At 33.3% G+C, this 13849-nt stretch overlaps 1 protein-coding gene across 3 annotated transcripts in view; it reads left to right on the top strand.

Annotated features, from left to right (window-relative positions):
* Positions 1-5092: 5092 nt before the first annotated feature.
* Positions 5093-13849, top strand: part of Tj (traffic jam) — a 59175-nt gene continuing 50418 nt past the window's right edge. Inside the window, exons 1-2 of one of the 3 annotated variants that reach the window (XM_071780581.1) lie at positions 5093-6680; positions 12023-12578. In XM_071780581.1, coding sequence (XP_071636682.1) covers positions 6597-6680; positions 12023-12578 — 640 coding nt within the window. In that variant the 5' untranslated portion in view covers positions 5093-6596. The remainder of the gene's footprint in view (positions 6681-12022; positions 12579-13849) is intronic. The other 2 variants (XM_071780580.1, XM_071780579.1) reach the window with 2 other exon arrangements.

Here is a 13849-nt window from a genome sequence, read left to right as displayed (position 1 = left end):
ATAGTTATAATATGTATTTGTGCAAAGTAAATGTTGCATATGTAAGATAATGATTTATATAAAGATGGAATTATTGAATAACAATTAAAATCTAACACGCTGCAAAGTACGGCTTTCTAGTGTATTTCGAAGATTTACACAAACTTTCGTTAAAAAAATACTGTAGATATAATTCATGAGTCAGATCTCATAACCGCGCTTAGCCTAACCCATCAGAGGCAACGAGCAATTTTTATAAAAATAAAAAAAAATAGAGGCAGTAAAACCGTCACGTCTTTATTGTTCGTTGCCTCTGATGTTAGGCTATAAGCGCGGTTTATAAGATCTGACTTATGAATTAATTCTACAGTATTTTTTAACAAGGGTTTGTGTAAATCTTCGAAATTAACTATAGAAAACCCGTACTTCGCAGCGTATTAGATTGTTATTCAATAATACCATTTTTATATAAATCCAGGGAGTAAGATATAGGAGTATAAATCATTATTTTTCATCATGCAACATTTATACTTTACACAAATGCACTCTACTTAACTCTCATTTATGCGTTTCAAAACTTTTCATCTCTTATTAAACCGCTCAAACACAGCTATTTTGATACACGTTTTAAAGACATTTATTATCGCCTCTAAAATATTTCCCGCAGTTTTCTGGTAAAAAGAATTATGTTATTTCCTTCTTCTTTCAATCTCGAATAAGGTAGCAAAGTATGTTTTACAGGTTTCCGTAGAGGGCAAAAAATGACGACTTTTGCACACCCTCCTTTGAATTTTTTATTATAGACATTTTATTCAATTTGTATAAAATATCTCAAAAGTGAAATTGTCTCAATTCTTATAGCCTGCATATGATTATAATTAAATTCTATGAATTATTAATTTTTACATGTTGAGAGTACAATTTTACATCTTGAGAGTACTTTGATTTGTGATATACTTTTGAACTTCTCCATTTGCTTGTAAGGGAGATTTTTACGCTCATATTTCATGATCAAGCGCGCGCGAGTGTATGTGTAAAATATATGCAAGACATTAATTTTATATTAACATTAACATATATATTTCATGATTATTAATTGTATAATAATTTCATATAGCTTTAAAAAAAGAAACGTATTATAATTTTAAAATAATATGTTATATATATTATACATTTTGTTTTCATCACATGATCTACGTGAAATAAAGACAGCTTTTGCTTTAAAATTTTTTTATTTACTTGATATTGTTATATATTTTTTAAACAAAAGTTTAAAATGATGATCACGATAAGCAAGAGATAGGAAGTGGACATTATTACAAAAATTGAGCCAAAAGTTGCAACTAATTTCTAACTTTATTTGGTATAGAATTTATAGCTTAAAAAGGATAGATTTGCTGTTTTAAATATTAATAATAGAATTTTACAGCTGTTGACAATATTTATCATTTATTTAATTATTTATTTCACAATTTGTTTTTAGTTTTTAATGTTAGTTCAAGTTTGAATAAAAATATTGATAAAAATTGATATTCTTGTTTTAAGATAATTGATAAATATAAATATGGTAAATATAATAACTCACACTTACTTTCTCTTTTCTATCTCGCTTCTTTAAAGCCAAGACTCTATGTTTCTTAAGAAAAATTAGTTTTAGTTATAAATAAAAATTACTTACAAAAAAGAAATATGATTTCAACTATTGGTAACATTTAGAAATGTAGAGTCTTATACTAAGGTATTCGCATTTGCGATATAATCACTTCTAAAATAAAATGTTATGCACGTTAATTTCATACGCGTTCGAAGACTTATTTAAAACGCAAGTATGAATCAGCAGTTGTCAGAAAAAAGACAATTCAAAAATTGCAACTAATTTTCAGCTTTTTTCATGGGACATAAAAAGAACTGAAACGTATTTTCTTCTTGATTTTTAATTTTTTCTCTTTATTTTTAGGATTTTCTACGTAAATATACGTATTTTTTTATATTTGATTTTAAGTTAACTTGAAATTTGAACGAGAAATAACCTTAAAAGAGACATGCAAATTATTTCTATACAAGCGGATGGAATACTTTTGTCTCGTTAGATCGGCCAAATTTCGTACTATACGACGTTACTTCGAAAGTTAAAGACAGTCGGGATATAAAAAGGTGCGTGGGAAAAGAAGGAAATTTGATATTCATGAAGCATTTTAAAGTCGTGGTGTCCCAGAAATGGGTATGAAAAGTAGTACGGACTGTTAAGCGGAGGAATAGATTGGTAGACGTAGGAACCTATTTAGATGCGAGTCCATGATTTGCACCCATTTCACATAAACTCTCCTTCTCTCTTTTACTTTCTTTTTCGCGGCGCTTAAGCTTTTGCTTAAGTCGATTGAAGAATAACGTCATTTCGTAGCAAATTTAAATTATAGTCGCACATGTATAAGTGATATGAAATGATCAGTACTAAATTATGTATTTAATGAAAAAAGAGTAAAGTTTAACAATTTTTTTAAAAGATAATTCAATATTATATACAAAAAAGGGAATATTTTCGATTTGAAAATATCTAGTTTCAACGTGGAAATCTTGAAGAGAGATTATTTGGCGTTAAACGAAGAAAATTTGCTTGAATGAAGTTATTTTATATAGTTCAAGAAAAATAGTTGAAATAAAAAGTTGGTCTTTTATAAGAAAATTATGAATTGTTGCGTATATGTATATAGGTATACAAAACAATAAATAGTTAATTTGAGTATATATAAGTTTTGATTAGACACTTCTTTTTTTCTATGTATATTTATCAGGTTAAGTATGAGATTAGGGGAGACCGAGACTCGTTGGCACAGTTATCACAATTTCGGCATTTGAGTTTTTAAGCAACTAATTATCATGATTAAACAGTATACTAATATATATGATAGAGAGAACCTTCCTCTACATTTTCATGCCAGCTGGAACGTTCCTGAATACTTATAGCTTCTTTGTAATAAGTGAAATACAAACATATGCTGCATTGTAGCAATTTGCCCCGAGTAGGGTAAGTTGGCTATGCGACAAAAGCCGACAAAAAGTCCATGTTAAATTAATGAAAACGGAATAGAAATACAAAATCGGGTAGCAGATATGTACTTTTTGATAAAGATTGTATCTTTTAAAGTTATTTTGTAATGATCGAATAGCAAAATGTTTGCAGAAAAACAATTGTAAACTATTTTTGATGTAGTTTTCTTCAATATAAAAATATTAATATAAATATATATATATAACTTCTATCAGCATTGTAGGTAGCAAATCACACGTTCACACATGTCTCACGCGCGCGGCAACAGCAAGTCAAGCTAAGCGTGCCTTTTAATATGAATCAACATATAGGTACCTCATCCCTACATACGTTTGATTTCAGTTATTTTATTACAATAAATTACTGTTGTTACTCAAAATAACATGTCGTATAGTAACAGAAACTTTTCTTTTAACTAATAATTCGTCACTTTGATTTATTTCTCAAGCTGAAGAACATTAATACGATATTTTGAAACGCTTGATACTTGCCACCTCTTGAATCAGAGTTCTCTCTTTTTTTTATTATAATACTTGTTTGATTTAAATAAAACTTTGGGAAAAGTACCTATATCATATCTAAAAGAGTTATTTTGTGATAACTTTTTCATTTTGTTTCTTTTGCCATAAATATATATAAACGGAACGCAATGCCAACTTGTCTCTTGTGCCAACGAGCTCCGGTCTTTCCTATATTATAAAAGTGTAAGGTTATTATTTACTCTTAAAATCTTGTAATTAATATATGTATATTAATACGATTATTCTAATCTTAGAAATATGTAAAAAATAAACAATTTTATTATTAAAAAATAATGTGTTAGTATTTTATTATAATGTGTATGATATCATAATCTAATATATTACGTCTAATTAATCTAAGTTAATAGTTATAGTAAAATTTGATGTAGGTATTACTAAGAGATTGATTATTTTCATAAAATACAAAATTATTCGTATTATATTTTTGGAAATTAATATCTATATGCTATATTTTTTAACAATTTGTGGTTTTATTCAACCGCATCTATTTTTTAGACATTTTAACAGTGGCTGATCAATTTTTTGACAATTGTAGACAATTGCAGCAAGATTTAATCTGTTATTGATATTAACTGTTAAAAATATCCTGATATATGTATATAAATATCTTATAAAATAATATCTTTTATTTATTGTATATCTATAATGTTCATTACTTCAAAAATGGTAAAAAACGTGTTTTATTTAACTTAATACTATAATTATTTGTAATTGTATTATATGTGTATAACGTTAAAAGTAAAACTTTAATATATAAATTTACTAGAAAAAAACAAAGTCGTGTTTTTTATGTGCATCGTCAAAGATGATTCGGAACTGTGAAACAACTTGTGCGACATTTATCAATCGTCATCGATCATACATCAAGCAAGAGCTTTAAATCCCGTGAGACGCGGCGGAGATGCTCGCTTACGAATGCACGGAGATCCAGACACGCGAAGCAATATCTCGTTAACTGGGCACGATCAACGATCCGACACCCGGCTCCTTTATCTCCCTCGCACTTCTCTCGCCCTCCCACTCTTTGACATGACATAGATGTGACATTCCGTGACCCGTCCCCGTCCCCACCCCCTCTTCGCTTTCCCACCCGGCTACGGCCCGTGCGGAAAATTGTGCTCTGTTTAGATCGAGATCGCGGCTGCCAGATAAAAGATCACCCGTACCGACCGTAAATTGAAATTCAAAAGGAAAGAGAAGAAAAACCGCGATACGCGTATCCCGGTTAGGAGGGGAAGGAAGGAAGCGACTGGCGACCTCGTCGAACGGTATATTGGAGAGGCGGAACATAGCGGGTAGAAGAGAGAAAAAGAGAGGGGGAGGGGGAGGGGGCGGAATTCGCGCGTATATATAATAATTATTTTAGAAATTAATGGGATACCTCTTGAGTAACCGAATCCGCGCGATGTGGCGCGGCGACGAGGGGGAGATTTGCCGTCGGTCTATGGTGGGGCGCATTGGGAGGAGTGTGCAAATGGCGACGGGATCTGGGACTCGCCAATCGCTGGACGCGATGGAGGACCGAATAGAGGACGGCCACGCCCTCCATGCGTGACGCGATTGCCTTGCGCGCGAGAGCATGAACCGCGCTTATTCTCAGCACACAGCCGACCAGTCACCACTCAGACAGCGTATCTGCTGCTGTGAGTTACGCGATCTCCTTTCCTTCCTCTATTTAAGCGCGCTCTCTTTTTTCCCTCCTCCTTTCTTCCTCCCTTTCTTTTTATTCGTTGATTGCGCTTTCGCTGATTTCGTTCGACGAGCGCGAAGTTCGAAAAAAAGCGTGGTGGTGTATATACGTGCGCGGGATCGACGCGGGGGGAGGGCGTTATTCGATCTACGAATCGATTTTGGAGGGTGGAGTCGACGATGCTCGATCCACACGACGTGATACGTCTCACTAATTAAGAGATCTCCTTCTTGATCTCATCGTTGAGCGGCGTGAGAAGGGAAACAGGTAGGAATCACGATTAGCCGATTTCTTGATAGCCAGTGGGCAGGACTGTGGTAAAAAGCGCCGAATTTTTTGGGCGTTTTTAGGCGGGAAAAGTGTTTAAGTGTCAGTGATACATCGAGCCGATTATAGTGCACTGGATTGCTGTGAGATTGCTGTTGCTGAAGATCGATTTGCACAGTGTTCGATAGTGATCGTAAAGAAGTTATATTTATGAGTGAAAAGTCGAGTGATATACTTCCTTACTCTGATTCTCTCCATCTTGAGGGGGTGTTCTTTCAATGAATCAGAATATGCGGAAGACTTTAATCGGAGTACCGTTTCGTATGCAGCCTACATTAATTTTTAGTTTATCGCGCAGCAGCGATTAATTTCTCGTTTGGTCTGCGACAAGCGAGAAGCATTACGACGCCGTGTTACATCTCTCCGAGGAAGTCAAGTCGCCTATTCATTTTTGAATGTGTGCAGTCGATACACGGTGCTTCTCAAACAGATATTACACGTAAACCGACTTGTCACAACGACAGAAATCCGGCGTTCAAATCGCAAGTGAAATCAAAGTAAGAAAAAGGATCAGAATCGAGCTGTCTTGGAAGAACGATCGAAGACATCAAAGACAGAGAGATCAAAGATAGATTTACGTGGGTAGAATGCACCGATAATATAGATCAGAGCACGTTGCTTCAGGCAGATTCGTTTGGGGTACCTAGGTCTCTCTTTAACAGTCAATCTTTTGCGATTCGCTGCGATTTATCGTGAGAAGAATTTTATCGAAGCTTGGGCTTATTGGTGCGAAGCAGATCGTCCGTTCCGATACGTCGCCCGTTTAACTTTCCCCTCGACGGGGATATTTAATAAGACTCACTCTCTCGTTAAGGTGTTAATTAAAAAAGTGGTCGCAACGCAACAAATAACGGTGACAAATTGTTCAAGTAGTGACGGAGGTGGTGGTGGTGGTGGTGGCGGCGGTGGCGGCGGCGGTGGTGGCGGCAGCGACGGACCGGAGACGCTCACGTATGCGACCGCGACTGATACGGTAGAGGAGGTGGAGGTAGAAGTCGACGAGGTTAAGATGGAAGCTGAGGACCATCTGGCGAGGGAGTACGTGCAGGAGTTTGTTCTCGATCATTTGGATCCTGCTGATGTCAAGCGAGAGGTAAGCGCAAAAATGTACCGCGGGAATGCTCCGGATGTGATAAATCCGGCTCGTTTTTAGAAGGTTTTACATTTTTGATCCGATTATATTTTTCTTTACTTCACGGATGTAGATTTAATGCTACATCGAACAAGTCACGCAATTCAGTCAGTTTACATCTTTGTTAGAGTCAGTGACAGAAGCAAGGGGAAAAAATAGAAAGAAAAATTGAATGGTTTAATAATATGTATAACATTACCTTATCTCTGCAACGTATAATGTCTCTGCAAAATGTAACTACATTAAAAACAATAAAATTATAATTAAATGTATTTTTATAAGTATAATTATACAAATGATCTTTATAGAAATAATATTCTTTTGGACATTTTTCGCTTACTAAAAGTACTTGGGTAAAATTATGAAAAATTGAATATTTTATAAAATTTTTTTTATATTTTATCTTAAAACATTTTAACCCTTTATATCCTCGTAGTTTATATATCTATTATATACACATATGCTGAAAAATTATACAATTTTGCTTACGGATATAATATTGAGACAATGTATGTCTCATTTTAAAGACCAAATTTCAGATTATAAGGAAAGAATTGTTTTCTTGAAAACTCGTTTTTACCTCTTTCGAGATCATAAAAATAGTCATGAAAAATGCAACACAAATACGTGTGAAAGATCAGAACAGAATGTGTGAGAAATGCAGTAGAAACTTGTTAGAAAAATTTCCCTTTGTACTACACACACACCACACACACACACACACACACACACACACACACACACACACACACACACACACACACACACACACACACACACACATAAGTTTTTACTATAATATTAATCACAAAATATTAAGAATTTTAATTATTACGTTTAAGAAGGATGATCATTAAAAGCTATTTCTATATAACATTAATTCTTTTACATATACACACATATAAACCAGTCTGTGTAAAGATAAAATTGATATCGGGTTGAAGGATTGTTGATTTTAAATATGGCGTTAGAAATTTTTAAATTTTAGAATTCGAGAAATAGCGAATCTAATGTAGTAGACGTAAAAATAAAGATTTTTAAAAATTATATATATATGTTTTTAATGAGATTTATGAATTTTGACATATTCAAATATCATATACGATATGTTATAAATTTGATCTGTTTTACTCTCATTCGTATTAATCATAATACAAACATACATATACTTAATAGCTATAAGAATAATGTTATCAAATATGCGTTCGTAAGTATGTCTACGGATTGAGATGTTGTTGAACCGAAAAATATCATATCAATGTGTCAGACATTTAGGTTTCATGTATTAAAGGCACGCGATAATAATCCTTACGTTTATTCGCAACAAATAAGACGCAACAATTGTTAGTGCAATGTTTCTTTTTGCTACGTTTAGACGCATTATAATATTGTTATTATGACATACAATTATCGTCATGTGATTTATATATCTATTGAAATACATTACTTTTTTTTTTTTTACAAAAATGACATTAAGGGCTAAAGCACATATGACAGTCGTAGTCGTGGACGTAAGTAACGCACAAGCTTTGGCGTATCCTGATCTGTCAGGTCGGGGACTACGACCGTCGTATATCGCTACGCCATGTTATGTGCTTTAACCCTTAAGTACACAAACTTAAATATATAACGTTAGAGAATATGTTCACTGCAGATTGAAAAATATAAAATGCGATAAGAATACTAATAATATCACAAGTTATATTACCTATAAGATTTATACATAGCATCTTAAACATTTTCATATCTTTTCTATAATGTGTTCTTTGATTAATCAAAGTCAAATTTTAACAAAAGTGTCAAGGGATCAATAAATAGAAAGGGGCTTTTCAAAGGGAAAATCAAGTTACGAGATTCTACACAAATCAGTTACAAAATCTTATTCTCTTTTGAAGCTTGAATGAATTTTGTTTTTATAAGCTCATGATTTGAGGAATAATTATGACGATATCTTACATTGAAGATTAAAATCGTTCATGACAGACGATGATACTTCTCGAAAAATTTGTTTCAGACTCAAAAAGATTTTAAAATATTAGAAAATGAAAATGATTTCGTTAGAGTCTGGAACATTCTGCATAATTGTCTTGTTACTGGATTACGTTGTCTTAAAAAAAGAGAGCAAGATTAAACAAGTACGTAATAAACGTTAATGTATTATGTAAATATCGTTATTATATTATCATCCGGAGTGTAGTATGCAATAGTCATACGTAGTACACGCGCTATGTGTGAGCGGAACGTGTTTCGTTATCTGTTATGCGTAAACTAAATAAATCATGATTTTGCAAGTGATGTTGACACATGATTACTCTCGTGAAAGAGCGCTCACACCCGACATAGCATAATAGCGTACTTCATTTTGCCAGAAACATAAAGATTTATCTAATACTGTCTCGATAACATCTATTAATTATTTAATGAAAATACGGAATAACACGTAGCTACGCGGATTAAGTGATCAGAGTACATGCACGCTCGGCCGAAATAAAAATCCACGTTTATACACATTGACCTGTTCTACTTATAATACGATGGCCTTTACCACAAAAAATGATCAATGCGTTTAAGTAAATTTTTACTCTTATAGTCCAAATGTTACAATAATGTACTGAATATTTCGATATTGCGTATATTATATATAATTATATAATTTATTAATTTAAGATGTGTTTTCAGATACTTATTGTTATACGACAAAATTCTGATGTAAAATGCTATCGTAATATTTAGATTTTATAATAACGCTTTTCTTATAATTCGCATTAAGACATATCAAATAGAATAAAGCAAAAAAAGTTAAGTATCGATTCTTTTTTTATTGTTAATTGCTGTTACAAGATAAGAAAATTAGGTACTCAGAAATATTTTTATCGCGAATAAAATTTTGAGATGGGCTCATCTGTAATATCTAAGCGATGTTAAAAACAATAAGATCGATTTTTTTTTGTTTCAGCGAAATAAAATAGATGACCAATGCTATCTTTTTACAAGAGCTATGACCGTGTTTTGCGCCAAATTTACGTGTAACGACGAGACAGACCGTGTATCTTTATGTAAGACGGCAACTTGAAACTTTTGAAAGTACCTTCAATTATCCCAATATAATACCTAGATTTTTCTTTCTCTCTCGTATCGAATTCATAATAGGTGTAATCGTTAGTTGGGATTTCTATTATATGATAAAAATGTCTTTATTTTGCTCTATGAATGAAGATATTACAACGCAAAGTCCGAATTTTTATGAAATGTCAGAAGTCGTCAGGATAAAAACAAATGTCGACTACAAGTCCTACTGCAAGCCCTAGAGGATTGCAGTTGATATTGACAGTCTAATATCGATAAAAAACTAAGGACTTGTGTAAAGAGGAAACATTTGCTAGGCGGAAAGAAGCGATGCGGTAGCCAATCAATCTTTTGCTCTTAAGAAAAAGGTAAGATTAGCTACCGCGTCGTTTATAGTTGTTTTATCATCAAAAAGATCAATCGCAATAACGCATAAATAAGTATCTATAGCACTGATCATACACACATTTACAGATGTTTTATCACGAAATAGACAATCACGCCATCATACTTCAGCGACAGCTACTATAATTATTTTGATGGTGCAACAAAATTATTTTTAGATCTGTATCTATAGCTAAATTTTTCTTCAGCAAAACCGTTCTTTCCATGTATCGATCTTGAAAATTAATAAGTAATGTGATTGAGCGCTAATTCTGGTAGCGTATTTAAAGGTAAAAAATGGTATTAATTATTTATTATTCTTCTGAGAAAAGGGAAAAATATTTATTGTTTTCATTTATTTCACGTAAAGCATTATTTTGATAGCAAGATATTGTTTGCAATGCAAATATTTTCAAGAAATTTTATATTTTTTATTATAGCAACAATTATGATATATATGTATAGTAATGAGCTGAAGACACATCAAATAACTTCAAATATATTATAAGAAATATCACTTCAAATATTATTTGAAAAAATTTTTATAGTTTTGGATATTCCAAAAATTTTGAATATATTGAAATCATGAATATTTTGGTTTTTATGTTATTCCAAGTCTTTTCTTTTTATACACTCTTTTATAAATAATAATTTGTTTTAGGAATTTTTAATATTTCAGATATTTATACATTTCTAAAGAACAATTTTCTGGATTATTATATAAAAAAAATTTTGACGTCAAAAATCTTTAAAATTTTCAAAAATTAACCCTATTCACTCCAACGTTTTTTTCACCCCAATAATCCTCCAACCATGCACTTTCGAGTCCCACGTGTTTTTTATAATGTTAATAGCTTTGAAAAATTCCCCAAAAATTATTATAATATCTTTGTACCTTCGACTAAAAATCAATGTAAAGAACATTTGAAAATCATTTATTTAAATATTTTTTTATAACAATTATATGTTGACAAACACACGTTACGACTCGTTTTACTTAAAAAATCATAACTCACGAACAAATTGACGAAGCTTAATGAACCAAAACGCAAATTAAAGCTAAAAGTAGTGCAAATGAGAAAAAAAATATGAGATAATTATTAATTAAATAGGAATACTTAATTTCGTCGCCGCAAATTTGGTAATTTTTAAATGGTACAGGACTTTAAGGACTTAAAGAATGCCAGAAAAAGAATTTCTGAATAAGAAAAGGCGAATTTGAAGTGTGACAGATATTTTTTATGTAAAAAAATTAATTTTTTTTATATAATCGTAGCTCCTCCCCACCTCTTCCACCTGCCTCTGAGCCATAATAGACCTCTGTGGAATGTTAAATTTTTTTTTTAACGACAAAAATATTTTAAATACGGTTAAATTATACACAAAAATACATTTTTATCGAAAAAAATGCTCATTTACCTTTCACACAACACTGACGTAATCTTCCAACCATGCACTTTCGTGTCCCACCGAGATTTTGATTGTTCCCCGTTTCGAGAGTAAATGAGCTAGGACTTTGAAATTTCTACCTGAGGTTCCCTGCCACAATAACTTTTTTCCGGCGTGGAGGGGATTCTCCCACGATCATTTGTTTTCCGGAACAAACGACTGTTAGAAATTCGTGGGACACGAAAGGCATGGTTGGAGCGAATAGGGTTAAAAAAATTTTTTATTAATTTTTAATATAATATTTGAATCCTTAGATATGATTGGAACGCTTGTAAACTAAAAAAAAGGGAACTTGAACGTTCGTTATTAATAATATAGACAATATGTTAGAATTTAAATTTTACGCCTAATTGTGTCGTCGATCGTGCTCATTGTTGACATCGGTGAAAATTAATGTCTTGCAGGTACGAATGGGTTCACCGACAGTGATGGTAAACGGTAGCGTGGTACAGCTTCCGGGACAAGTGCAATCGCAGGGCTTGACTCTGGCACCGTTAACGCCGCCCGCGCACGAGTTAGAGCAGCCGCATCCGCTGTACGGTCAGCCCCACATCCAGGTGCAGCATGGCGTTCTAGTGAAGGCACCGCCTGGCGCCGCGGCGCATCTCACCACACTGTCGCATCCGGGCACGCCGCCGGACACGCCGCCCGTCTCGGCATCACCGCCGCCGTTGCAGCTTCACCGCGGCGATCGGGATTCCCGCGATGCGCGTGATCTCCGTGACCGCGGCGGTATTCTGCTGCAGTTGCAGCAACCGGCGGCGTTGGTGCAGGAGGAGATGCAAGTGGGTACGGGCGGCATGGGTTGGCTGACGCAGTCCTTGAGGCAAGAGCCACTAGACCTGAGGCCCCACTGCCCTCAAGAGCAAACCCCGGAAACCCATCACGAGCCATGGTCAACGTCGGCGCACCATCATTACCAAGAGCTGCAACATTTGCCGCGACCTACTAGACATACTGGTGAGCACTATAATATATATATAGTTGACTCATTTATTAAAATATAAAATTTTATTGTTTGCGAAGTACGTGTAAGATTAATTCTATACGGAATAATTTTAAAGTAATCAAACTTTGAAGGCATATTCTATTTATATATTTTAAGGATGACAAATGTTATATTAATATGACCCCGAACATACCTACTTCTTTCCGAATTATATTGTAGTATAGGTAAAAAATTGTAATATTTCTTTTTCTTTTGATGAGTTTCGGAGATTGTATGCGGCAAAGTTTTACAAATACAAAGTGACAAATTTTTATATAATATTTATATACATATAATGCATATATATACACATATAGTAGGCATATATATTTACACGCATAAATATATGTGTGTATGTATGTAGGCATATTATATAAAAATTTACCAAATTTTGTGCCTTAAAGAAGAAAAGTTCATAATCTGAAAAGGCAGTGTTCTCGGATTTATGCTTGATTTTTAAAGAGCAACCAATTTTAATAGCTACTGAAGATTAGAAAAGAAGAGCTTAAATATTTAATATAGTAGGGGAGACCGGGGCAAACTTGACACTAGGTTTTTTGCCAATTTAAATCTATCGTAGAAACTTGCCTTTCCTACTGTAAATGCGTCTTTATGTGCCAGCATTATCAACGAAATTTGGTGACATTCTGAGTTATGGTGTGATTTTTAGCGCGACATAAGCGTTTTTGATAATGAAAAGTAATTTTTCTGATCTCTCGAAAATTTCTACTCTTTCATTGAGCTTTACTCTTGCGAATCTACCGGTAAGTGATGTTGATGGAAAATTGGATGCTTTATACAAATCCAATAATAGTTTTTGCATATTTTCAAAATTTTTATATTTTTGGAGTAACAAAAGTGAAAAACGACGTTTGGGGCAAAGTTAACACCACGCCGTTTTATCGGCTCCCAATAACAAAAACGATGTTTGTTCATGCAGCTATATGGCCCATGACAAATGTGTGCGCACGTTTAATCGCGAATTTACTTGCATAAATTGTTTTTCAGACATGAGTTTAGATGAAAATAATTGAATGTTCAACAATTTTTGTTCTCATTATTTCCAATGATTGTTTTACTTAATTCCGAAATTTTGTACTTTTTAAATACACGATAAACAATGTATGTTTAGTTTCAGACCATAAAAAATAAGTTCCAGATCAAATTGTGTCGATCAGGCAAAGTGTCGAGTTTGCCCCGGCATTTTTTAATTTGAAAATTTATCTTCGCGTCATTTTTCCTT

This window comes from Temnothorax longispinosus, chromosome 6 (genome assembly GCF_030848805.1).
Source record: "Temnothorax longispinosus isolate EJ_2023e chromosome 6, Tlon_JGU_v1, whole genome shotgun sequence".
In the NCBI taxonomy this organism is placed as follows: Eukaryota; Metazoa; Arthropoda; class Insecta; order Hymenoptera; family Formicidae; genus Temnothorax; species Temnothorax longispinosus.
The sequence above is the reverse complement of the archived record's forward strand: the minus strand, read 5'-3'. Positions and strand labels throughout refer to the sequence as shown.